Genomic DNA, 26,217 nt, shown 5'->3' on the forward strand with positions numbered 1-26,217 from the left:
TAAAGAACTTTACAGCCATGACTGAAGTAGATCAAATAAAAATAATATTAGGAGAGCTGCGAGATACGTGTGGATGTGCCACAGCCTGAGAGACAGCAGGTGAATGTGTGTGTAATGTGTGTATGTTGCGTCTGACCTCAGTGTGTTTCCCTATTGTCCACTACAGTGACCCTCAGTACATGTGAGTGTATACAGTATATATGTTAAAACACTGTGGTATCAAATGTTCTAATTTGTTACACTGTTTATTTAAGTTTAAGTTATGTTGTAATATTTTCCTCTATTATTTTGATGTTCATTATCATCATTAATATTATTATTATTAATGTTCATGTATAATTATTTATGTTCATATATGTATTATTATTTATGTTCATATATTCCTAGCTTTGGCAATATTGTATGATTTACATTCATGCCAATAAAGCAATTTTGAATTTGAATTTAGATAGAAGGATAGATGATGGATGGATATATCAAAATGTATTAAGACAGAAAGATAAATAGATAGACAGATACATCAAAATGTATTAGACAGATAGATAGAACAATAGATGGATAGATATAGATAGATCAAAATGTATTAGACAGACAGACAGATAGATAGATGACGGATAGATATTATGATAGATAGAAACAGACAGACTGATAGGTAGATGGACATAGTCAGATAGACAGGGAGATACAGATCAAAATGTATCAGAGAGAGAGAGACAGACAGACAGACAAGTAGGAACACTATAATTAGAAAAATAGCAGCATAGACAGAAATATTAAAAGATAGACAGACATTGTATATGGACGGATGAATTGGATGCATAGATTTGCCATCATTGATCATCCGTGATCAGAAACAGGAGGAAACTTGTGCAGTATCAAGCGAGACTTGCATAAAGCGCTTAACAAATGCACTCCTTATGAGGCTGTTTTCTCCTCACAATCAATACCTGGTGTGCTTGTAAGGCATCTGTGACATGACATCTACATTTTGGGTCATTTGTAAAACAAAGACTACAAGGAAGCTGGAGGCCTTGAGCTGCTGGTTTCAGTTCCCCCTCCCCGGCACAATGGCAGCCCTTAACCGCAGGGGGAGCGGCCCTCAGATGGAAATGAGCAACCAAACCAACAATGTAGCGCCTAATCTCTTCAGAGAGCCGGGAATCAGTTACACAGCAGTAGAGGCCTCTCCGTGCTTTTCACCGGCCTCCCCCCCGCAAACGCAGACACGCACACACCCTCCGACCCCCCTCCTGTGTAGCCACAGGCTCCCCTTACACATGGGCCAGATACAAGGTATCCCCCTGCAACAGAAGGGGCAAGAATAAGTGGGGCGTGGGGTGGGGCCGACCCCTCAAAGCACGGGATTAGAGCTAATGTGCCCTCCCTGGGTTCTAATCTCTTCAGAGGAGCAGCGTGTTTGAGGACTGCGGGGCAGTCAGATAAGTATCTATTACAGCAAGTCCCTCTTATCCTTCAAACACCCCCATGCCCTTCAGAAAAGAGGCACAAAATCACTTGCCTGTCTTCCCTCTCACTCCTGTGATACCCAAAACCCGAAAAGCATGCGCTGGCCTTTTGCGACTAAGCTGGAATTAAGGGCTCAGGACCTTACGGAGGGCCGCTAGGGCCCATATTTGCTCCATCTGGGGAGCTCAAAGGCGAGCGAGAGATGGGAATCAAAGGAGGAGAGGAGAAAAGAACCGAGGAACTTCTTTTTTTTTCTCTCTTTCTTTCTCGGGTGTCGCTGGGAAGGTGCGAGCCAGGGGATCGGGACTGAGGTGGAAGATCTGATAGGGTGTAATCTTGTTAGGGTGATCCACGAGAGTGATGAAAGAGCCGGCACGCTAGATTATCGGAAGTGCCCAGAGGAAAGGTGGGAGAGTGGAGCTCGACACATCAAATATGGGAACTTTACGGGGGAGAAAACAAGCTTGTAACAATTAGAGGAGAATCGCATAATGATGAACAGAATAAAAGCACCCATTATCCAAAGTACAATTTATTTTTCCTTTTATGCAAGAGAAAATAAATTACATTATGCAAATAAACATTCAGGCAACAGGAAAGACACCCGCAGACTTGAGGCACAAACTAGCAGATTTACTCAACATCACCCTTTGGAATGCAAAAGACTTACTTATTTCAATATAAAAACAGGCTAAACACATACAGTTAATGACATTAACAGCAGAAACAAAAGAAATGGCTTTCAAATCTATAAAATTATATTTTTAAATATTTAAAAAGGGAAAGGATATAGAACGGGACTGATTTTTTTCATTGGGATTAGATCGAATTGTTAAAAACTTGGCTGGGAAATTATTGGCGGATATTATTTTTCATGGTCCACAGGTTACATCATCATAAAAGAAAAGATATTTCAGAGGCAAAGTAAGTCATTACATTTTGGTGGAAGATAATGAAAACGATTTATTTTTTAATAATTAAAATATATATTTTAAATTGTTTATTTATATGGTATATATACACACACACACAATATGAAAATAGGATGTTTTTTGGTACATTCTCACGCAGCAATAAACAAGTTTTATAAGGCAAATAAATGCTGAAGTTGGTCTCTATTCAAAATGGAACTTAAATGTACACTACGTTACTATTTTTTGGTCAAAATTAAAACAATTTAAACAACGGGTCAATTACTTATTGCTCAACAGTAGTGTTGTAGTCAAGACCACCTAATCCGAGACCAAGAGCAGACCAGCACTCCTTAAAATCATATAAGATCCACATTCCCGCATGAGAAATGACTTATTTTTAATCAATAAACATAATTAGAATAAGACACTATATAGAGCTGTTATACCAATCAAATGAAATTATTAACAACAAAATTCATCTTTGCACTGGTGGTGGTGGTACAGAAGATGCATCTGAATTGGTAAATTACAAATGCATAAATTATGATATAAAAAATTTATTGAATGTTTATATAAAAGCAACATGTTTGCAGTCATGCTGACATTTGTGAACAGCTTTTTTTTTATTTAAAAATCCAGATATCACACAAGTACATTTTTGCAACAATATCTTGAATTTTGTGAGCATTTGTATTAATTTTGGTGACATTTTTGACACAATAGCTCACTAATATCTGAACCGGCACAATAATAAATCAAATTGCGAATAAGTTATTGATAGTTATTTACATCAAATCACATTAATGATGCTAATAAATAAATCAGGCAATGCACCGGCAATTTAGTAATATCCCAGCAGTTGTGGTCTGGACCGGTCTTGAAACAAAATGGCGAGTCCTCAAAGACAGAAAAGACTACAACACTACTCATCAGGTGAGTAAGGTGTTTTATTGAACAGATAATTTGCCATATGCATCTCTCTAACAGAGTTGATTGCAAAGCATTATCTAATGTGAAGGGTCATTTCATTATGGTTGTTGTAGCGCTGTGCTGGAATTTATTTTCAAGGAAGAATCGAGTCTATTAATGGGTATAGCAACAGTAACTAGTCTTCAACTAGTTTCCATCTAAACTGGTTGTATCTCTTGAAGCAGGGGTGGGGAAAGTTGATCCTGGAGGGCCACTCTTTTGCAGAGTTTAGCTCCAACCCTCAAAAAAACCCTCGCCTGCCTGTGACTTTAGTAATCCTCAAGACCTTGATTAGCTTCAGGTGTGTTTGATTAGGGTTGGAGCTGAACTCTGCAGGACACTGGCCCTCCAGGATCAACGTTCCCCACCCATGCCTTAAAGGGTTAGTTCACCCAAAAATGAAAATTATCCAATGATTTATTCACCCTCAAGGCCTGTACACACCGGGACGAATATCGCACGCGCTTATCGCCAGCGTTTTTCGTGACGTTTTTCGGCGCGTCTTGAGTGTTCACACCCAAGCGATTTCCACTGGCGATGGGCCGAGTGAACAAGCACATTCAGTAGATGCGCTCCCGGTACACAAGGTGGTGCTGCGGCACTTACGCTTCTGAAACTCGCTTGTCACACAGAAGAAGAGGAGAGACAGTATTTACGTGCTTGCCAAAACCACAGATATATTATGTCTATGGCAAAACCCTTCACACACTTTTTGCTAACTGGCAAGCAGCATTAGCAGCCCATCTTCTTCTTTGTCTACTTACTACTTCTTCGTTGTATCAATGTGTGCTCGGCAAGACCGATTTTGTGCTTGAGCGCCACCAAGTCGTGTTTTACTGTCACTTCAGCAGCTCCAGGCACGTGAACAAAAGCGCTGATCTCATTGGTCGGCCAGTTTTTAACGCGCCGCGTCTAAATAAAAAAACGAACCCGAGGCGTTTTTTTTTAAATGACGTTTTTAGGCCTGGCGTTTTACGCGTCGGTGTGAACACTCACATTGGCGCCCATTGTTTAGTCACGAGGCGTTAAACGCGCGCGAAAATCGTCCCGGTGTGAACAGGCCTTCAAGATATCCAACATTGTAAAAAATGTCTGTAAAATAAATATGAAGGAATTTTGCGTATTGTTTTTTTTTACAGGTATTTTACCTGTATTTTGAATTACACATTGCCTTAAGGCCTGTACACACCGGGACGAATATCGCACGCGCTTATCGCCAGCGTTTTTCGTGAAACACTTAAAACACTTGAAGCCTCTGACACTCGCTTGTCACACAGAAGGAGAAGAGAGACAGTATTTATGTGCTTGCCAAAACCACAGATTTATTATGTCTATGGCAAAACCATTCACACACTTTTTGCTAACTGGCAAGCGGCATTAGCAGCCCATCTTCTTCTTTGTCTACTTACTACTACTTCTTCGTATCAATGTGTGCTCGGCAAGACCGTTTTGTGCTTGAGCGCCACCAAGTCGTGTTTTACTGTCACTTCAGCAGCTCCAGGCACGTGAACAAAAGCGCTGATCTCATTGGTCGGCCAGTTTTTAACGCGCCGCGTCAAAATAAAAAAACGAACCCGAGGCGTTTTTTTTTTAATGACGCTTTTACGCCTGGCGTTTTACGCGTCGGTGTGCACACTCACATTGGCGCCCATTGTTTAGTCACGAGGCGTTAAACGTCGGCGATAAACGCGCGCGAAAATCGTCCCGGTGTGAACAGGCCTTTAGTTTGTGTTTTAAGGGTTAACACAAATTTCCGTAAAACTACTGGATAATGTCCTGGCAGAAAATTACCAGTACATTTTCCGTTTTTATTTTTTACAGTGTAGGTGTATATGACTTCCTTCTTTCAGCCACAAACCATTGGAGTTATATTAAATAATATCCAGGCTCTTCCAAACTTTATAATGGGAGTGAATGGTACCTTAGATTTTGAAGCCCAAAAAAAGTGCATCCATTCATCATAAAAGTACTCCAAGGGGGTTAATAAAGGCGGCGCATGACGTAGGATGTAGGAGTAGTGGAAGCTTAGGTGAGAGTAGACACCTCGCTCGGTTCAAACAAATAGGGCTGGGCAACCATCTCAAGATCCTCCAACATTTCTCTTTAACTCAACTCAAATCATTTTATTTTTAAAGCACTTTCAAAGCCATTAAAATGGACCAAAGTGCTGTCCATAAGTGGTAAAAATAGTAAAACAAAAAACACAGAGCAATAAAATGCGAAATCATACCAACATGAAAAAACAGCACAACATAACACCAAGAAAATCATACAATCAATCACTCACAGTTTTCAGACCCTATCAAATGCCATAAGCTTGATAGTAAGTCTTCAAGTCTGTTTTAAAAAAGTCCATGCTTGGCGAGGATTTAATATGTAAGGGCAACACATTCCAGAGTGCAGGAGCTGCGACAGAAAAAGCACGATCTCCACTACGCCTCAAGCGAGGCCGTGGGACAGTTAGCAGCATGCTCTGAGAGGAGCGCAGTTGTCCTTGAGGTTGGTAAGGGATCAACATGTCCTTTATGTACTCGGGAGCCTAATCATGTAATGCTTTGTAGACAAACATTAATACCTTGTTCTGTATTCTGTATTTTACCGGTAACCAGTGAAGAGATATTAACGCAGGTGTATGGGATCCCATTTTTTTTTTTTTTTTTGTTAAGATTCTCGCTGCAGCATTTTGAACATACTGCAGACGAGCAACCAGAGATTAATTTATGCCCAGATAAAGAGCATAACAATAATCTAGCCGTGACGAGACAAAGGCATGCAGAACAATCTCCAAGTCCTTATTTGAAAGGATGGATTTCAATTTCGACAATTTTCTTAACTGAAAAAAAAACTTGAAACTTGACGGTTCAAAATCGAAAATTACTCCAAGGTTCTTCACATGACCATGAATATTAGGGATGCAACAATACAGTTAGTCCACGGTTCAATACATACCTCGGTTTTTACCCACGGTTTTCAGTTCGGTTAGTTTCTGATGGCATGTCACATTAGTTTTTTGCTATTCTATTCTTAGGCGACAGGAACAGCAAAAGGTCAAGGAGAAAAAATACTATTTCTTTATTGCAATACTCTTTCTTTATTTTACTTAAAAGAATTGAAAAACCTTACTTAAAAAAAAACCTTGTAGGCTACTCATTCCTAGTGTATTGTATAATATAAAATAAATATATATAAAGATTTGCACTGGCAGCTCAGAGCTGTACAGCAGCATATAAGTATGAAATTGAATGAATAAATGTAAAAATAAAACACTACATAGACTTCACTATAAAATATACATTGATTCTTATTAAAGCTACTGTATTAAAGTTTTTCAGTCAAGAGCAGTGAGTGATTTTCTCTTTGTCTTTAGTTCACTCAAAAATGAAAATTCTGTCATCGAGAAATGAATACAGGTTTGAAACAATATTAGAGTGAGTATATAATGACATCATTTTAGAGGTGAACTGTCCCTTTAAGGACAGCGTGTTCACTTTAGGCTGCCCTGCTGTCAATTTAAGACCTCTTCACATCTAATATACAGACACCCGCCGATTTTACTTTCACTTTAGACATAACCGACTGTGTTTATGTTAACCTTAACCTGTGTATTTGACAGTATTAGCGCAGTAAGACGATTACTTAGTTCAGTAATCACGTGTTTGACAGGCGTTTAGTGCGCGGGCTCGGAAAAGCGCATGTTAAAACCGCGCACGCGAATGAAACCGGCAAGGCTTTAAAACGCATGCATATAATGTACTTTCGTAGTTGTGAATAACTACAGTGTTCTGTGAGTAGAACTCCACCACTAACGTGTGATGTGAATGTATGTCGTGTTGTTCAGTATTTGGGATGGAGGCAAATGATAGAATTTGTAGAAAAATAATTCAACGCAAAACCGAAAAAACAATTCACAGGCGCGTATTGAACCGTGAATGCCGTACCGAACGGTTCAATATTATATTGACAATTGTGGCATCCCTAATGAATATTGTTGGACAATAACCCATTAAACCAGAATGTAAAAATTCTGGTTTAAGATTTCAAATTCATGAGCTGTGTTTTGCTCTTTCCTCTGTGCTTTCGTGTTCGTCAATACATCATGCGAATTAGACTTGTGTACGGCCGTTACCGGAAGCCAGTGATTATAGTTTATAAAGTTGGATATTTTTCTTACAAAAACGCATCTCTTCGCTTCAGAAGGCCTTTATAAACCCCGTGGAGACTTATGGAGTACTTTTATGATGGATGGATGAACTTTTTTGGGCTTTAAAATCTCAACCCCCATTCACTCCCATTATAAAGCTTGGAAGAGCCAGCATTTTTTAATATAACTCTGAATGTGTTTGGCTGAAAGAAGAAAGTCATACACACCTAGGATGTCTTGCGGGTGAGTAAATCATGGGATAATTTTCATTTTTGGGTGAACTAACCCTTTAAGTCTATGAGTGAATGTTTAAAGAACAGTAGGATAGTCCAAAACAATGTCCTCCGCAAAATGCATGCAGTTTTGTTTTTTAACCACCAGAATGCCAAAAGTTACATAGTGTACCTTTAAGCATTGACATATCTTTTGCTATAGTTTTTTATACTTGCTAAAAACTTTGGATCATGCGATGTAGGGTAATTTAAAATGCATTGTTTCATTACTCAGTGAAAATTGTAAATCTTAAACCTCTTAATTGAACAGATAAAAGAGCAAAGAACATAAGACGACACACTACGACGTGTCACGTGCTGCTGTGGCATAACATACTACAAAAGCCAATTATTAAATGTGAATGTAACTACATCATACTATTTGTGCAGGGAAAAAAGCAGCAAAGAAAACAAATGCGTTTTCATCTGTAAACTATCCAATTGGCAATAAACTGAGGACTGAAGATGTTTGGTCGTCACACAGTCTACCGTGAGAACTTTCTGGGCCTGAACGCAGGCAGCATGAGCTGATGAGCAACAGTCCTCTCCTCCGGTACCGGCGCAAGCTCCTCCGCCGATCCCCACTTCTTCCTGGAGTGAAATAATGACGAGATCTTCCTGTTCCTGCGCTCCCCGGCCTGGGTTAGACTGTGGCACTCGCTGACTTCAGCTTTGGAGAACAAACATCAAAGCAGAGTTAAGAAGAAGACCACACTGTGAATGAAATAACATGCTGGAAGGACAAATAGGGTGAAGACAAACAGTCTAAAATTGATCCACGAGGCACCCTGTAGATTCAGAGAAACCATATGCCTGCGCTAAATGTGGAAAACATCCTCAGTGCTGCTCTTTCCACATGTGCCACAGGTCTGACACAAAACACCCACATGTTACACTGAAAACTAGAATGAAGTTTGACTCACATAGCTCATGGTCTTCTAATTGTGTATCCCGTAAATTGAGGTAATGATATGCTAAGTGACCGCTGTAGTCCCGCAGGTTCTCCTTGGCTCCTGTGAACATGTTCAAATATTAGCAATGTTAAATTAAGCAAATTAAGAGTTTATATTCAGTTCAACAGCACAATTACAAGGGATACTGTGTTTATACAACGCAGGAAATAATAAACAAGACAGTAAATGACCTTTAAGACTAAATGTAACCTAAAAATTACTTCTTTTTTATACTTAAATACTTAACGGTCAATGACATGACATGTATTTTTTGTGTCTGAATTCATTATTTTCCTAAAAAAATAAACAAATAAATACATGTCATATCAAATTGATCTACAGTATTTTCTTTATAAGATACTCTTTTAATTTTTTTAAAAATTCAATTGACTTTTTGAGTCGTGGTGTTTCAAAAGACCTAAAATGTCAGGTGGTGCGACCAGCAAATTTACATTTAAAAGTAGAAATTCCCACTGCCATTGCAAAATGAAGTAAGAAATATAAATGTAAACCATTATATAATGTATACAAATAAAAAAAAATAAAAAACATAAAAACTCTTTATGGAAAATTGCGTTCTGAACACATAGAAAAGTGTCCGTTTATATGAATTGGACTAAAAGGCCAATACATAGAAAAGGGAAAGGGAATTTACCATGTGATATGCATTTTCTGGGTGGTTAAATCAGAAATCTTGTTTAATAATGAATTAATGCTGTCTTAAAAGCTGTAAAACCAATATGAATCAACACCATAATTTTTTTTGGACATAAAAATGCATTTTAAAACTCTTTTGCTTAAGACTCTTTTTTTTTTCATGGACCCTTAAATAAATAATAAATAGTTGCATGTCACCAAGCATGTATACACTTCCGTTTCAAAGTTTTTGATCGGTAAGATGTTTTTAGAAGAAGTCTCTTATGCTCACCAATGCTGCATTTATTTTATTAAAAATACAAAAAACTGTAATATTGTGATATATTATTAAAATGTAAAATAACTTTTCTATTTGAATACATGTTGAAATGTAATTTATTTCTGTGATGCAAAGCTGAATTTTCAGCATCATTACTCCAGTGTCACATGATCCTTCAGAAATCTTTCTAATATGAGGATTTGCTGCTCAAGAAACATTTATGATTATTATCAATGTTGAAAGCAGTTGTGTAATTTTTTTTTTTCAGTATTCTTTGATGAATAGAAAAGTTCAAAAGAACAGTATTTACAGCATTTATTTTAAATATAATCTTTTGTAACATTATAAATGTCTTCACTGTCCCTGTTGATCAATTGAATACATCCTTGCTAAAAAAAAACAAAAACAAAAAAAACTTTGTATTAATGTCCAAGTTCTTTACCAAACAAAAAAGAAAATGCGTGCTGACCCAAAACTTTTGAACGGTAGTACAATGTTGAAAAGCTTTCAATTTCAGATAAATACTGTTCTTTTGAACTTTCTATTCATCAAAGAATCCTAAAAAAAATGTTTTACACAACTGTTTTCAGCATACTAATCATAAATGTTTCTTGAACAGCAAATCATCATATTAGAATGATTTCTGAAGTGTTATATGACACTGAAGACTGGAGTAATGATGCTGAAAATTGAGCTTTGCGTCACATTTTAATAATATTTCACAATATTGCAGTTTTTTGTTGTTGTATTTTTAATCAAATAAATGCAGCCCTGGTGAGCAGAAGAGATTTATTCTAAAAACATTACAAATCTTACCGATTGAAAACTTGTGAACGGCAGTGTAGATTGTTGCATGAGGGAAAATATCTAACAAATAATCACAAATATTTTAATAAAGATACTACAAATGCAGTAGCTATTCATCTGATAGATCAGGACGATACGGGTGTTTTATATATATATTTATATATTTGCTTTACTCGAGCAACATTTGACATGAACAGAAGTGAATGTAAAATGAAGTCTACTGTCACACTAACTCAAACAGACATTCTTGAATGACTGAGATGATTTAAAACAGACAATTTCCAACTAAATGTTTGTGAAGAAAACGCTTACCGTATGTCCTAATCAGCAGGTCAAATATACGTCGATGTCCGTGCAGTGCTGCAATGTGTAAAGGTGTGTATCCCTGTGAGAATATAACTCAGTGTCACATTAAAGATTGTCAAGAGCATGTCTAGATCATATTTCACCTCATAATCAAAATAATTAAATAAATATTTTACATAAATAAATGCCATCATCTTAACTACGAAGATGCACTGTGACATTATGTTCATGTGAAATTAGCCCATTTTACACATTGTCACAGATTTGAGATTCATATGGGGAAAAAAAGGTATGTGGCTCAATGACATTGTGCATTATTTCCTTTTAAAATAATTGGATAAATTCATGACATCACTTTAGTTTACATATACCACTTTATATAACCTTTTTAGTTTGAATTCATTTTTAGGACATTTAAATAATACATATTATTTTATGTTTTTATCTTAACCCCCCAAAATGTCAGGTGGTGCAACTGTCCGAACAAATGAACAGACTAAGAAAACGATTTAAAATGGCGTCTTAATAAATAGCCTACTATGGCATACATTTTTTTAAGGTTTGAAACCTTTCATAAAAAGGTAGTTTTAAAGCTGTTGAAATAATTGAAGAAATATATATATATTCTCAAATGTCAGGGTGGCACAACTGCAAACATGGCTCTTTTATTATGAATTTACAGTAAACGTGACAATGCATCATCCAGGAGCTCAACTGATCCTTGTGCAGAGTGAAAAGGTTAGTAGATCACTCTCAAATACTGCTAAAAACTGCTCATTTCAAGTATGGGTAGATTGTTTCACTTCCCATGTTAGGTGTTACAACTTTAATATATACATACTATTTGGTTGTACCGCCTGACATAAAAACAGTCAAAAAATGAATGTAAACACTTTGAAATGTTATTTAACTACCGAAACTTGTTTAAACACATGGTTCATGACTCTATTTATCAATGACCCATACAGATATCTCTATATGGGTCATATATAAAGCTTTTCAGAACTGAGGCATATTTTTGAGTCATGAACCATGTGTTTAAACAAGTTTCAGTTGTTAAATAACATTTCAAAGTCTTTACATTTATTTTTTGACTGTTTTTATGTCAGGTGGTACAACTAAATAGTATGTATATATGTAGCTTTATTTGTTCAAAATTAACAACATTTAAATAATGAGTCAATACATCATCAATCATTCTTCTAAAATGTGTTTTTGTCTTACTCCGATTCACTTACTATGGTAAGCCTGTTATAAGAGTTTATATTTTAGACCTGACCAGATGGTTTTCGCAGGAAATTGCGTACATGCATCACTCTCACGTGTGTGTCTCGTCATATCCATAAATAGAGAAAAGTTGCTTCAGCTGCTTTGCCGTGTGTATGGTGTGGTTTCTGCCGAACCTTAGAATTTTTTTTTCACCGAACCGAACCCTAGGCTTGCACTACGAACACTCCGCTGGTCGACGTAATGACGCCGCCGTTGATTACGGGAAGGTGTTTACCATTCGAATGCAGTCGGCTGTGAGAAAGTGAAAATGGAACTTGTGAGCAGAAAAAGGTGTTGTTTGGCAGTACTTTCAGTCAAAAGAAGGCGATTCGAGTCGAGCTACATGTTCAATTTGCGATGCCGATTTGTCTCGTTGTGACAAGAACCCTAAACAATAGCCGCTGTTAAAACATTTGCGTATGAAACATCCGAAAGAATACGAGTTGTGCATGAAGGAATCTACAGACAGCAGCCAAAATGCAGCAACTTCAGGTACGGCAATGGAAGGAAAGTCATCCTGGCATAATGTTGCCTATTATTTCTTTTTTTACAGTTAAAATAAAATAAAATAAAATGAAAGAATACACTGCTGTGGACGTTGTTTACTTCATTAATGTGTAGGATTCGGTATTCGGTTTCGGATTTGAGAGAATCTTAACCAGTAGATTCGGTATTCGGCTGAACCCAAAAAATCCCTATGTGGGAGTGGCGTAGATCAGTTTTCACAACAACAAGAAAGGTTGACATGGAGCAGCTAAATCTCCATCCCTGGGGAATCACCCGTTTTAAACAAACGCCAAACAGAAGAGAGTCTGCTGGCAAAAAGAGAACGAGACAAGAGCTCGTAATAAAACAAGAATCAACACTGGTTTGGCTTTTCTGAGATGGCGAGAACTGAGGGATTTGAAATGGCATTTTTATTACTCAACAGCAGAGTAAGGTGTTTTATTGAACAGATAAATTGCCATATGTATCTCTCTAACAGAGTTGATTGTAAAGTATTATCTATTGTGAAGGGTCATTTCATCATGGTTGTTGTAGCGCTGTGCTGGAATTTATTTGAACTAGTGTCTAATGGGTATAGCTACAGTAACGTCTTCAGCTAGTCAGCTTGAGATCCTTTTCATCTAAACTGGTTATATCTCTTAAAGCAGCACTAGGTAGGTTTTGCTCTCAGGGTCCCCCTACAGTTGGGAAACAGTATTGTCCTCTACTACTGTCGTAAACTTGAACTCGCACGTGCATTTGTTGACATGACAACCATGATAGCCCTGAACACTGCAGGAGTTCACATGCAGGTGTTCTGCTTGCGTCCCGTGTGAAATGTCTTCATCACAGGTACAGTGGCATATGTTTCAGCATGTCATATGAATATCATTTCATGAGTTTTATTTTTTTCAAACGCCAAATGATCTCGATGCTCACGTTTACAAGGCAGTCATTATAGTAGCCTAGTCTATTGGTTACCATTTTACAGAATCTATATGATACTTCAATTCAATGTTTGAGTGGTTTGTAATAACCATATATCGTCAATATTATAATATCAAGCTACCATAGATGAATCTGCAAATTTGAAAAATCGATTTGCATTATAGCTTGAGGCAAGACAAATAAACAAATATCACAGACATGTTAGGTATCCTAAAATATGATTTTGTACGTCTTATGTATTTACTTGCAAGAATGTAGCCCCTCCTCCTTCAGCTCACGTCAACGAGCAAACGCTGGCCCAATGTTGATCCTCGTCCTGCCTTTAATCCGATCACTTTCTCGTTTCCTCTTTTTGCTTTCCTCCGACAAAACCTTTGCTTTCTTATTTTTCTGTGCTGCTTCGGCCATGACAATAACATCCGGCAAACAAACGATAGTTGGGCTCGCACATCCGAATTTAAGGAAGTGGGGGTGGTGGTGGAAGTGACGTATATGCCGTAAAGCAGTCGAATTTTGTAGTTCTTTTTGTTCTCGGGTTACTACCCGAAACCCGAAGTTTAAAAGTACGATTAAAAACGATACAGACCCCGTCAGGCTATGGCAGACGTGTCATTCAACCCATTGTAAGTCGATGTATCATCACAAGAGTCTTGAAAATATATTATGAAGGTTGAAAAGTTACCTAGTGCTGCTTTAAGCCTAGTAGTGAATGTTTTATGAGCAGTAGAATAACCATATTCATCCGCACAGTCACGCAAAGTCGAAGCACAACCAAAGCAATGTTCTTCCGCAAAATACATACAGTTTTGTTTTTTAACCGCTAGAGGGCCAAAAGTTACATAGTGTACCTTTAAATATAAAATATATTTGTACTATTTTCTTTTGATTTTGGGGTGATAATGTTATTTATGACTTTGCACAAAACATCATCATAAATCAGAAATGATAAGGAAACGGACAGGGTGAAGGGAAATTCGACACTCACCCCCTAGTGCCCATGTCCAAATAAAAAAAAATAAAAACCATATCACAACAGAATCAGAGAGCGACAGCAAGAAGAGAAGAGGGGGAGAGAAAGACAGGACACAAATTAACTGAGGTTACAGCAACAAAATCTAATGACAGAATCATAATTGCCTGGTAATTCAGTGAAATTGCTTTGCTCTGAGCCTGCTGTTGGAATACATGAAGACATTGTTTAAGGGAAGCTGTTAACATGACAGAGTTTGATTTATGAACAGACATTCTCAAACAGCGGCTGGATTCATTTGCACAGCTGGGCACCCACATACCCTTTCAGAGGAGTTATGTCAGAAGCGGACATTTTAAAAACGGACACTTTCTGGCAGCTCGGCACACACGTGAGAAACATTAACCCATGCATGCTGTCACATCCAGGGTGAGTGTAAGGTGAGGAGTACTTACATGCTGTGAGAGAAAAAGAGACACAAAAAGAAATTTATTTGAGTGTAGGCATATATGCGTTTGTATTTGACTCAAAATGAATCGATTTTTGAGTAATATCTGCACTTACTGCTTTCGTGTTGATGTCAGCCCCTGCTTCCGCCAACACTGTGGTCATGTCTTCTTTACCGTGTTTCGCAGCCCAGTGTAGAGCGGTCTGTAAGAGATATTCAAACATTACAATACTAAAATATACAAATATTTACATTAAATATAACATAACTATTTAATTAACATCATCCTGTTCAAGGTATGACCCATGACTAACAGTGTCACAAATGTGCTCACTTTTGACCTAGAAATTGTGCAAAATCTTAAACATTCTTTCTTCAAATATTATACTTGTGTATTTTCCTATATCTTGTTATTTATTTTACGATTATACAATAGATTTATTTATTCATTCTTTCATTTATTCATTTTGTATTATTTATTACAATAGTCCTAGAAACTGTGCAGAATCTTAAGCATTCCTTCTTCAAACATAATTTATTCATTTTATTTTACTTCATTTTAATATTTATTTTATTTATTAAATCTTTCATTTATACTTTTTTAAGGTTTTATTATTACATTTGACCTCGAAATTGTGCAAAATCTTAAGTATACCTTCTTCAAACATTATTTAATTATAATATTCATTTGTTTTACTTCATTTTAATATTCAATTAATTTCACTCTATTTCAATATTTATTTTATTTATTCCTTTTATACATTTTTATTATTACAGTTGACCTCAAAATTGTGCAAAATTATTGCTTCTTTAAATATTATTTTTCATTATAATATTTATTTTACTTCATTTTGATATAATTTTATATTTAGTTTATTTGAATATTTTATTTATTTGACTTTATTCACTCAATTCAATTAACTTTTTATTATTTATTTTTAACTCCTTCAATGTCGTTTTAAAAGCATCCCAAGATGCAGCTCATGAAATTGTTTGGTTTAAACCATTTTTGGTCACTACATAATTCTCATATGTTTCAATTTCATTTATGCATTTATTTTTCAAATGTTTAAATCCTTAAAAGTTTAATCCTAAAACTGTTTATTTCCTGTCCAAATAAAAAAGAAGCAGGTTTTTAGTGTGGTCTCAGACTTTTGGTCATCACGGTCAATCTGAATCCTCATATTGGTTGTTTGACCAGCTTGTTTGAGCTAGTACATGATCGTCAACCCATCTGATTCATCTTGTAATACATCATTTACACTCTGCATGTTCATTCTCTCCCACTAGGTAGATCCCCACCCCCCTAACGCCACGCGGTGGAGCGGCCCGTGGCTCCCATAGGCTGCCAGCGGGCCCCAGCTGTGCACAGAGGGTGTGGAGGGGACGGTTTCCTGCCATCTAATGGCGGTCTAATTACAAAACAACAAACCAGTGTGCCCACTGCGGGGGGAGCACAGGCCTGTCATGGGGTGCAAGATTGATGATGTTGGTATGACCCTCTGATGGAGGACCCACCCAGGCATCAGCCTGTTGACAAGGCCTGTCAAGAGAAGGGGCCGCACACCACACACACAAGCTCAGATGCAGGACCTTCTGAACGCCCGACACTCTCAAACACAAAGAATGGAGGTGACGTCTATTGATCTCAGCCTGAGCGACGCACACCTCATTTATCAGAACTCTTTCGAAATCAACCACTTTAATGTGGCCGTGCTGCACATTTTTAAATGCATGTTATTCTGAAGAAGAAAGAAAGATATCAAAAAGCATTCCAATTTAACTTTTCTCTGCACCTGAAATGTTTTTTTATTTTCTGCTGAGGTAAGATGGGTCACTAGGGCGAAGAAAAGCACAGCCGGATTTTAATGATCCAATCAAATCCAGTTCTGACCTACATTATTTACCGCAAAATGTTCTGCTTCTGGAAAGATAATTGTCTCTATTTAGACAAAAGACAATCTAATAATTATCAAATTAAACACATTCATTTGATGCTTAAGTCACTTTTTCTGTTTCTGGTATGTTAAACCAAACCTCTCAAACGATTTCATGAGCTGCATCCTCAGATGCTTTTAAAACAACATTAAAGGAATGCAAAATATAATTAAAAATAAAATAACGAATTAATTAATAACATTTTAGTTTTGTAAAGGATCTAAAAAAAATTGTACCACTGAATTTTGTTTTACCCATTTTAGTGCATTGCAAAGAATATAATTTGAACACTGACAGCAAATAAAAAAAATGATTCACTTCTCAAAGCTATTTCAGCTGATATTACTTTGATTTTTAACATCAATTTGTCAAATACTTAAACCTTAGTTAAAACATTTCTTCACAAAACTGCACTAAAAACACAAAGAAACTTTTTATAGTTGTATACAGGAACGCATTAAGTTATTTTGGTAATACATTCATACATAATAATGTATCCCACAATGCAATGGGCTCTAAGAGAGTGTCCATTTCCAGTGTAGCACTCATTACCATGCAAAAGTGTGAGGTTGGTAAGATTTTTCTTAAATGTTTTGGAAGTCTATTCTGCTCAACAAAGCTCAATTTATTTGATCAAAAATTCAGCACAAACAATAATAATATGAAGTATTATTACAATTTAAAATAATGTTTTTCTGTTTAAAAATAGAATTTATTTCTGCGATCAAAGCTGAATTTTCAGCATCATTCCTCTTCAGTGTCACATGATCCTTCAGAAATCATTCTAATATGATGATTCGCTGCTCAAGAATTTTTTTTTCATTATTATCTGTATTGAAAACGGTTGTGCTTCATATTTTTGCAGAAATCGTGATATATTTATGTATAGATATATAAATATAATATATAAAATATTATATATAAATATAAACATACAGTGGCAAGAAAAAGTATGTGAACCCCTTGCAGAATCTGTGAAAATGTGAATAAATTTAACTAAATAAAAGAGATCAAACAAAATGCATGTTATTTTTTATTTAGTACTGTCCTGAATAAGATATTTTACATAAAAATGTCTACATATAGTCCACAAGACAAAAAAAAATAGCTGAATTTATTAAAACAACCCTGTTCAAAAGGTTAATGAACCGTTAATTCTCAATACTGTGTGTCGTTCCCTGGATGATCCACGGCTGTTTTTGTTTTGTGATGGTTGTTCTTGAGTCTTGTTTGTCCTGAGCAGTTAAACTGCCCAATGTTCTTCAGAAAAATCCTCCAGGTCCTGCACATTCTTCAGTTTTCCAGCATCATTTGCATATTTGAACCCTCTCTGGCAGGGACTGTATGATTTTGAGATCCATCTTTTCACACTGAGGACAATTGAGGGACTCAAACACAACTACTAAAAAAGGTTGAAACATTCACTGATACTCCAGAAGGAAACACGATGCATTAAGAGCCGGGGGTGAAAACTTATTGAACTTGAAGATCAAGGTAAATTGTACTCAATTTGTCTTTGAGAAACATGCAAGTATCTTCAGTTGCTTCTGAAGGGCAGTACTAAATGGAAAAAAAGATATTTAAACAAAATAAAACAATTTTGGACATCTTCATCCTGCTCAAAAGTTTTCACCCCCGGCTCTTAATGCATCTTGTTTCCTTCTGGAGCATCAGTGAATGTTTCAACCTTTTTTTAGCAGTTGTGTTTGAGTCCCTCAATTGTCCTCAGTGTAAAAAGATCTCAAAAATCATACAGTCCCTGCTGGAGAGGGTTCAATAATGCAAAAGATGCTGGAAAACTGAAGAATGTGCAGGTCCTGGATGATTTTTTCTGAATAACGTAGGGCAGTTTAACTGCTCAGGACACACATGAGACTCATGAACACCCATCACAAAAAAAAAAAAAAACTCAGCTATTGTTTTGTCCTGTGGAATATATGTAAAACATTTATGTAAAATATCTTATTCAGGACAAAACTAAATAAAAAAATAACATGCATTTTGTAGGATCTCTTATTTAGTATTTTTGTGATAATTGAGTGTTAATTGATGATTATGATAATTGGATTAAGCTGATGGCTCTGAATTGCTTGTCTTTCTAGAAAGAGGGTGATTGTTTGTTGCATTTTGAGCACTGAGGATAGCAATCTGCTGAAACGTCTGCTCATGCGCCTCTGTTTTTAACTCACTTGCATTTTCTAGCACCATGCAATTGACAAAATAAATGTTGTATTTTCCTAGACTTCAGTCTTTTTTGGATTCAGTGTGCGGCCAGCCATTTTTTCTCTTTTTGGTTCTACGCACCTGAAGGAAAAGAGAGTTTTTCCAACTGAGAGTGCAACAACTTTCTTTGATTTCTCTTTTACTTAGTTAAAATTATTCACATTTTCACAGATTCTTCAAGTGGTTCACATACTTTTTCTTGCCATATGTATATACATATTTAAAATTGCAGTCTATGAACCTCTCTTGCAGCATCTATCAACTATGATTTTAGTAACTGACCAAATTGAAGACATTTTTACACAGGCTGTCACTAAAAATGCCAAATTAAACTTTTTATTAACTAGGCCCTACTCGCTGACTGAAGTCACATGACAACAATGTACTACATTCTGAAAAGTTTTTGTATATCATCTGCACACAGTGCACAACATATCTCCACTATTGTGTATTCTTAAGAATGTGTTCTGTACTAAAGGGAGGGTCCCGTCTACTGTAGGTGTTTCCAATCCTGCTCGCAGGACATATTGTGATAGATGAAGTCTGGTTCCCCTATCAGCCGCTCTATTGTTTGGACTGTCGCACCCTTGAGATGGATTGGCCGGCACACATGCTTGACTGACAGCCCGACAGGTCTCATGGAGGCTCGCTGTGACGGACGACGGTCAACAGGATGTGACATCTCCTACCCTTGTTCCTCAGGTTCCTGTTTTGGCCTGGCGGGGATCCCTTAACTCTCACTAACCAAATAGCACCTTTGTGATGACTACCAAAAGAGACATATTCACTGCGGCTTTTAAAGAAGAGAGAGATGGATAAATGATGTACTCACAAACTGGGGAAAAGGAGGAAGTCCGGGAGGCATCAGGAGAGGATGACATGTTAGGGAAGGAGACAAAAAGAAAGAGATGAGCGCACAGGTGGCTTTTGATTTACACTTATCTTGTTGGTGGACAGAAAGCGAGCGGTCCTGCTCGAGTGGCTCAAAGGAAGCAGTGTTTACGTTGCATCAGAGATCACGACTGTTTATTTATGGGCTTCACTGCGAGAGGTTGAATTGGAATTTCCCCCAAAGGAGCTTCCAACGTGTGAAAGGAAAACAGAGATAATGCGCGTCGTGTCGGGTTACGGGCTCGGGGTGATGTGTAACTTTAGCGACCGAGAGGCTAAAGGCAAAGCTTAGCTACTTAAAACTTAAGACTTAAACAATAGAGGTGGCAGAAAAGATCCAGGACAGCAAAAAATGAGCATCTTTGACAGTTAACAACCTTCGTTTTATGAGGCAAACACTAATCAAAGTTTAACTGAACTATCGAATGTACATAAAATGTTAATTAAAGTCAATTTTTTGGCCATTTAGTTTGAGCAACTTTATTAAACAGGAAGGTCTCAGATCGGTCACGGTCGATGCACTTGAATAATGTGTATTTTTGGTCAAAACATGGGGAGTTATGATGACATTTGTTATTCATATATAATAGTTTTAGCTCTGTGCAGTGTTTTTGATTATATTTTGTTGTAAAAGCTATTAGAGTGATTAGTGTTCTCTTCACTGAGTTTTCTTCAATTTCAGCACATATACACAACTTTTATAGTTTATAGTCAACAAACCGATACACAAGTTAGACAAACTAAGAGAGTTCTACATCACTATTATATAATGTTAATGCATATATTAACTTAAAATGCAAGCTGAATGAACATCACTGTAAAAATTATTGCTGGTTTAACTTAAAAAAAAGAAAGTAACCTGGTTGCCTTAAAATTAAGTTCATTGAAATTAAAAAAATTGAGTTAATACAATGAAGGATATTGGTTTAATCTGAACCACATAAATTAATGTTTTGAACTTGAACTTTTTACAGTGTGGATCTACAAGTAAAAAAACATACATTTTGAGTTTATAGAACTTACTATATTGTGTTAGATGAAAGCGCAGACCAATTTAAATTGTTAAGTTGGTATAACAATCCGTAAGTTGAGCAAGCAAAGCCCCCGATATTCACGGCAAAGTTCTTTTTACTTCTTCGCTTAAGGGTAAAAAGAAGTTCAAAATACGCTTGAATAAGTATACAGTTAGAGAACATCCCGTCACTGTCCACGCTGTTGGGAGCAGTGAAGAATATGTAAATGTGCGCTGCATGCTTTCCTCTCAACAACAAAAAAGACAGTGGTGAGAAAACAGCAGTTAAGAAAGCATCTGATCATAGTGATGTGGATATGTTTACGCGATCTCTGCAAGTCACATGACGTTTATTTATATATAAGTGATTGCTTTAAAAGCAAGCAGCTTTTCAGCATTAAACATGCAAAAACAGTGTCAGGGTCTCTTTCATTTAGAATTACAACGTCAATTTCTGCTATAAAGCAGCTCTCCGGTGTGTTCATGTCTGACCTCGACGGACTGAACAGAAGAATTGAACTGGAGAACACTTCCAAGACAAAGAGGGCGGAGCCTCAGAGCCACACCCATCTATAACTCAATCGGCATGGACCAATGGTAGTTCGAAGGCGTTTACCAGCCGGAGCCAACTTTACCGAAAAGTTCGCTTTGGAAAACTCCAGAAACTTTGTTTTGGCCTGATTTTGTTCAAACTGACCACACCAGTTCGTTCTTCGATTTAGCTAGAAGTATATCTGGGCATTTAACGCAAAGTTTTCAAGATTTCCCAACTGATTTTTTACAGTGTAGAAGGCAAAATGTCAGGAAAGAAGTTAAACCGACGTCTCACAAGCGGTCACCCTGTACCAAGTCAAGAAGAGGTGGCTCACTTGGCATGGCTCCTGGTTCAGGAAGGGGGGCATCAAAGCCACCTGGGGGTCAGACTTACCACCTTCCTGGGGACATGGTGGCGATTGTTCTCCAATTAATCCCAGCCTGCTCTATTACTTTCAGATTATCTTTAAGTGGTTGAAGTCTTTGAGGTGAGCCCTAATCTCCCCGCACTTCAATGGCCGCCGTTGTATCTTGTCTGCACGGGGAAGGCGAAGGGCTTAGAGGTTCTTAGAAGGTGGTCCCGACACAGGACAGTGTGAGAACTCCGGCCCAGGCAGGGACCACAAACACCGACTCAAAGCTCTTAAGCGCACAGGGGGGACAAATAAAAGGATTTGAGCTTGTTTTTGGGGGGTGAAGGAGCTAAAAAGCTATCTTTCATAATCCTTCTGAAAATAATCCTTTGAAATGCATGATTGGGGTTGAGCTTTGCTCTTTGGTCTGTGTTGCACCTGGGTACGAGAGTGGAAACTGTGGAAAGTCGGTAACCTTGCGAGGAGCCACAGGGAATCGGTGGTCCATAACTATGTACGTGCTGGCAAACATTCATATGCGATGTAATGGACTCGCCGATCATCACTAATGAACTGAAACAATGCTGTAAAAAGGCAGTGTTGTAGCTTTTCAAACTTTTCTAGTAGCTTTACAAAAAAGTAATAAAATATTGAGGTGTTTTTCTTGCTGTTTTGAGTGAGTACGCAGCTTTATAGCTGAGCAAACATGATCAAAAGTGATCTTGGCTTGGAAAACTATAAAACAGTTTCCCCAACAATGAAAAAGGAAGAAGACAAAATTCAACTCACCCCCTTTTAGAAGCCAAATCCAGGAGGATTAAAGAGAGAGAGAGAGAGAGAGAGAGAGAGAGAGAGAGAGGGAGAGAGAAAACCCCATTAATGAAGAAGTTAATAATATTACTACAAGTATAATAACATTTGTCACAGTCAAGTCATTAAAACAATTGAAATATCACAAATGGAAGTATGTAGTGATAACATAAAAGTAGCTGCATGATTTTTTTTTGTTATCACTACATGCATTTAAAAAAAAAAAACTTCCATAAAAAAAATCCAATCCTGAGATGCTTTTAAAACAGCATTGAAGCAGTAATGTCTTTAATTAATAAATAAAATATATATATATTAATTGCAGAATGTACAGTTTGTACAGTATAAAAAACATTACGCCTTTGGTATGTCCTCACTTAGATAGCAAAACAAACCGGTGTGTGTGTGTGTGTGTGTGTGTGTGTGTGTGTGTGTGTGTGTGTGTGTGTGTGTGCTTGTGTAATTAAAATGTTAGTTTTGTAAATAAATGTATAATTACAAGAATTGATATTTGTCTACAAAACTGATTTCACCATTTCATTTAGATCTTATGCACTGAACATAGAAGGCTCAGTGGCTGTATTAGTTTACTATCTTCATGTTTTTAATATCATGAGAAATATTAATTCAATCATGCATGCCCAAATGTTGAACTGGTACTGTAAGTGGTGTAGTTTTGTATGATTGGTTGCAAACTTACTGAGGTAAAGTCCTGGTTTATTCCGAGCATGTGAAAAGACCAAGAAACATTCATTATTAAAAGTGAGTTTATAATATGAGATGCAGGCATTCTAATCACATAAGGTTTTCGTGCATTCAGGCAGAAAGGGACATATTATACGAGAATATAAAGCGCTCTTCACCTTTTTATTGGCCAGAGAAGAGTCTTGTTGCAGGAGCTGAATGAGATGAGACAGTTTGCCACTCGCTGCCGAGAAGATCCACTCTTTCTCAAGAGGATCCAGCTATGAACGACATAAACAAGAGAAGTCCTTTACATTAGTGAAATTACACTGAAAACAAATGTCAACACTCATAGTCGCATTATTAGTTACATTTATACTACTGTTCAAAAGTTTGGGTTTTTTAAAGATGTTTTATGTTTTTGTCTCTAATGCTCACCAGGGCTGCATTTATTTGATCAAAAATACAGTAAAAACTAAAATATTGTGAAATATTATCACAATTTAAAATAACTTTTCTGTTTGAATACATTTTAAAATGCAATTCATTCCTGTGATCAAAGCTGAATTTTCAGCATCATTACTCCAGTCTTCAGTGTCACATGATCCTTCAGAAATCAGTCTAATACGAGGATTTGATAATCAAGAAACATTTATTATTATTATCATCATCAAGGTTAAAATCAGTTAATATTTTTGTGGAAACCAAGATTCATTTTTATCAGGATTCTTTGACGGTTGGATTTAAAAAAAAAAAAATTTATTTGAATTTGATTTTGTAACATTTATTTATGTGTGTTTTATGTGTTGGAGGTGCATATCACAAAAGGGGGAAAATTAAATGAAAAAAAAGTGGAAAAGTGAACAATACTTGGAAACATATGTCTTTATAAAATAAAATGTTAATGTATTAAATTATTTGAATGTAAAGATAATAAAGCATAAAACCATTATTAAACGTCTTTACTGTAAATTTTGATCAATATAATGTGTCCATGTTGAATAAAAGTATTAATTACTTTCTTTAAAAAAAACTGACCGCAAACTTTGTCTAAGCAAATGCCTCCCACATAATTCAAAACATTTTATCCTATGCAACCGACACAAGTCTCACAAGGAGAAACTTGGACTTGTCTTAAACTAGGGCACAAAATCATTAATCACACTGTGTTTTTAAAACTGTCAAATTACTGATAAATTAATATTGGATCTCCTAAAAACACTCTAGGAATCGTTCTGCGGTTTAATTGAAGACAGTGGTGGATAAAAACCACAGTTTTATTGTAGTAACAGTAACTACAGAAACAAAATATATTTTTATGTAAACGATATCATGATAAATGTCTCTTCTAATGTGTGTATGATTTATGATACTCACAGCCACAGCGTTGGATCCCAAACTGCCTCCGCACTCCTCATCCTGCTCAGATTCACTCTGGGAAAGAAACGGGATATGATACGATTGAAATCACTCACAAAACCACCTGTCAGTGTCACATGGAACATGGAGGAGTCAGTGTGAAACTGTACAGCGAGTAACACGAATAATCTGACACGCTAGAGTGGGCATCCATGCGCTTCCTCTTCCTGTTCTGTAGGTACGATATGAGGGGAGGGAAACCCAGCGATGTCAAGAAATTAAAGAACTTCGGTAGCGAATAAATAACGTGACAAACGCATAAATAGAACACACCGCATAAACATACAGGAAACACCAATAATGCGGCTCTATTTATCAGTACGCAGACTTACACTGAATAGAAACAAAACTTCCAGGGACGTTTACCTCAAAAACACAACATTGAAATGGAAGAACAGTAAAAACAAAGGATAATTCCTCCAATTTGACTTCTTCTCAGGTCACACAACTATAAAAACTGCTTAAAACCCCTGAGAGCCAGAGGTGAACGATTAGCTCCAATGAGCACCAAATTGCCCCCTTTTTTTTTTTTTTTTACATATGCGGTGTTACCAGAATCCACCAGCTTTGTGAGCCAAAGAGAAGGTGAATTTCTCTTTATGTACCAAAGTGTCAGTCACGCTGATTAATGTGAGGGAAAAATGGAGCGGTTGGGTCATTTTTGCAGTGCACGTGCTAGCTAATTGTTCTCAGGACAGCAACGGAGTGTCCGATCGGACAGTGGGAAAACACTTGGGCTCTTTCATATTGGCTACACTAACAAGGCTCTTTTCCTAAAGACTGCAAGCTATATTTGTTTACCTGTCCTTAAACAGGAACTAAGCCAGACATATTTCCTTTTAAAACAAGAATGAAAAGTCTGAATGTACCCGAGCAGGTGAGTGACTGAATAATTGCAAGCAAAATTATAATTTTTTATACCAGACTGGTAAACAATAATCACAGTAGCGTAACAATAACTCAAGTAATGGGTTCGACGATGAAAGAGATGTCGCATTGTAAAATATTAAAATACGCGACCACATTTTAAGCAGGTGGTTTCGGCTTGAGCGCATTGTGTTAATAATTCTTAAGAAGGACTAGTCAGTTTTGTCTCGCTTCTTGGAAAGAGCTTTCGGGCGTGAAGAGCTTTCAAGTGTGAATCTCTTCCACTTAAAGAGTTTGCAAGTGTTGTGGTTGAAAGAGAAACGTTTAATGCTAAACAAAACATTCAATGTATTAAAGCTCTGAGAGCAAAATATAAAAAGACTCAATACGATTCAAAAAACCCATCAAAATAAAGCATCAAATCTCATATTCCAACATTACGCCATGGTAAAACATTGGCCTTTATCTAGCCGCATCTCGGATTGATCTGCATACAAATGTTCAGAGGGCACAGATGATCATTTTCTCTATTATGAGGTGGAGCATGTTGCTGTTTTGCACAAGAATAGAAAGCTTCATTCAAATGCAAATGAATGTGTCTTTCATGCTGTCACCCCTGG

At 36.8% G+C, this 26,217-nt stretch overlaps 1 protein-coding gene across 1 annotated transcript in view; it reads right to left on the reverse strand.

Moving 5' to 3' along the window:
* Nucleotides 1–6,016: 6,016 nt before the first annotated feature.
* Nucleotides 6,017–26,217, reverse strand: part of LOC307117228 (uncharacterized protein) — a 41,259-nt gene continuing 21,058 nt past the window's right edge. The window contains exons 5-12 of the mRNA XM_079802020.1: nucleotides 24,689–24,745; nucleotides 23,469–23,592; nucleotides 21,777–21,811; nucleotides 19,860–20,009; nucleotides 14,983–15,069; nucleotides 10,752–10,824; nucleotides 8,687–8,776; nucleotides 6,017–8,433 (exon numbers count right to left, since the gene is read on the reverse strand). Of these exons, the coding sequence (XP_079658146.1) occupies nucleotides 8,249–8,433; nucleotides 8,687–8,776; nucleotides 10,752–10,824; nucleotides 14,983–15,069; nucleotides 19,860–20,009; nucleotides 21,777–21,811; nucleotides 23,469–23,592; nucleotides 24,689–24,745 (801 nt within the window). The 3' untranslated portion in view covers nucleotides 6,017–8,248. The remainder of the gene's footprint in view (nucleotides 8,434–8,686; nucleotides 8,777–10,751; nucleotides 10,825–14,982; nucleotides 15,070–19,859; nucleotides 20,010–21,776; nucleotides 21,812–23,468; nucleotides 23,593–24,688; nucleotides 24,746–26,217) is intronic.

The sequence above is a fragment of the Gobio gobio genome, assembly GCF_949357685.1.
Source record: "Gobio gobio genome assembly, chromosome: 21".
Classification (NCBI taxonomy): domain Eukaryota; kingdom Metazoa; phylum Chordata; class Actinopteri; order Cypriniformes; family Gobionidae; genus Gobio; species Gobio gobio.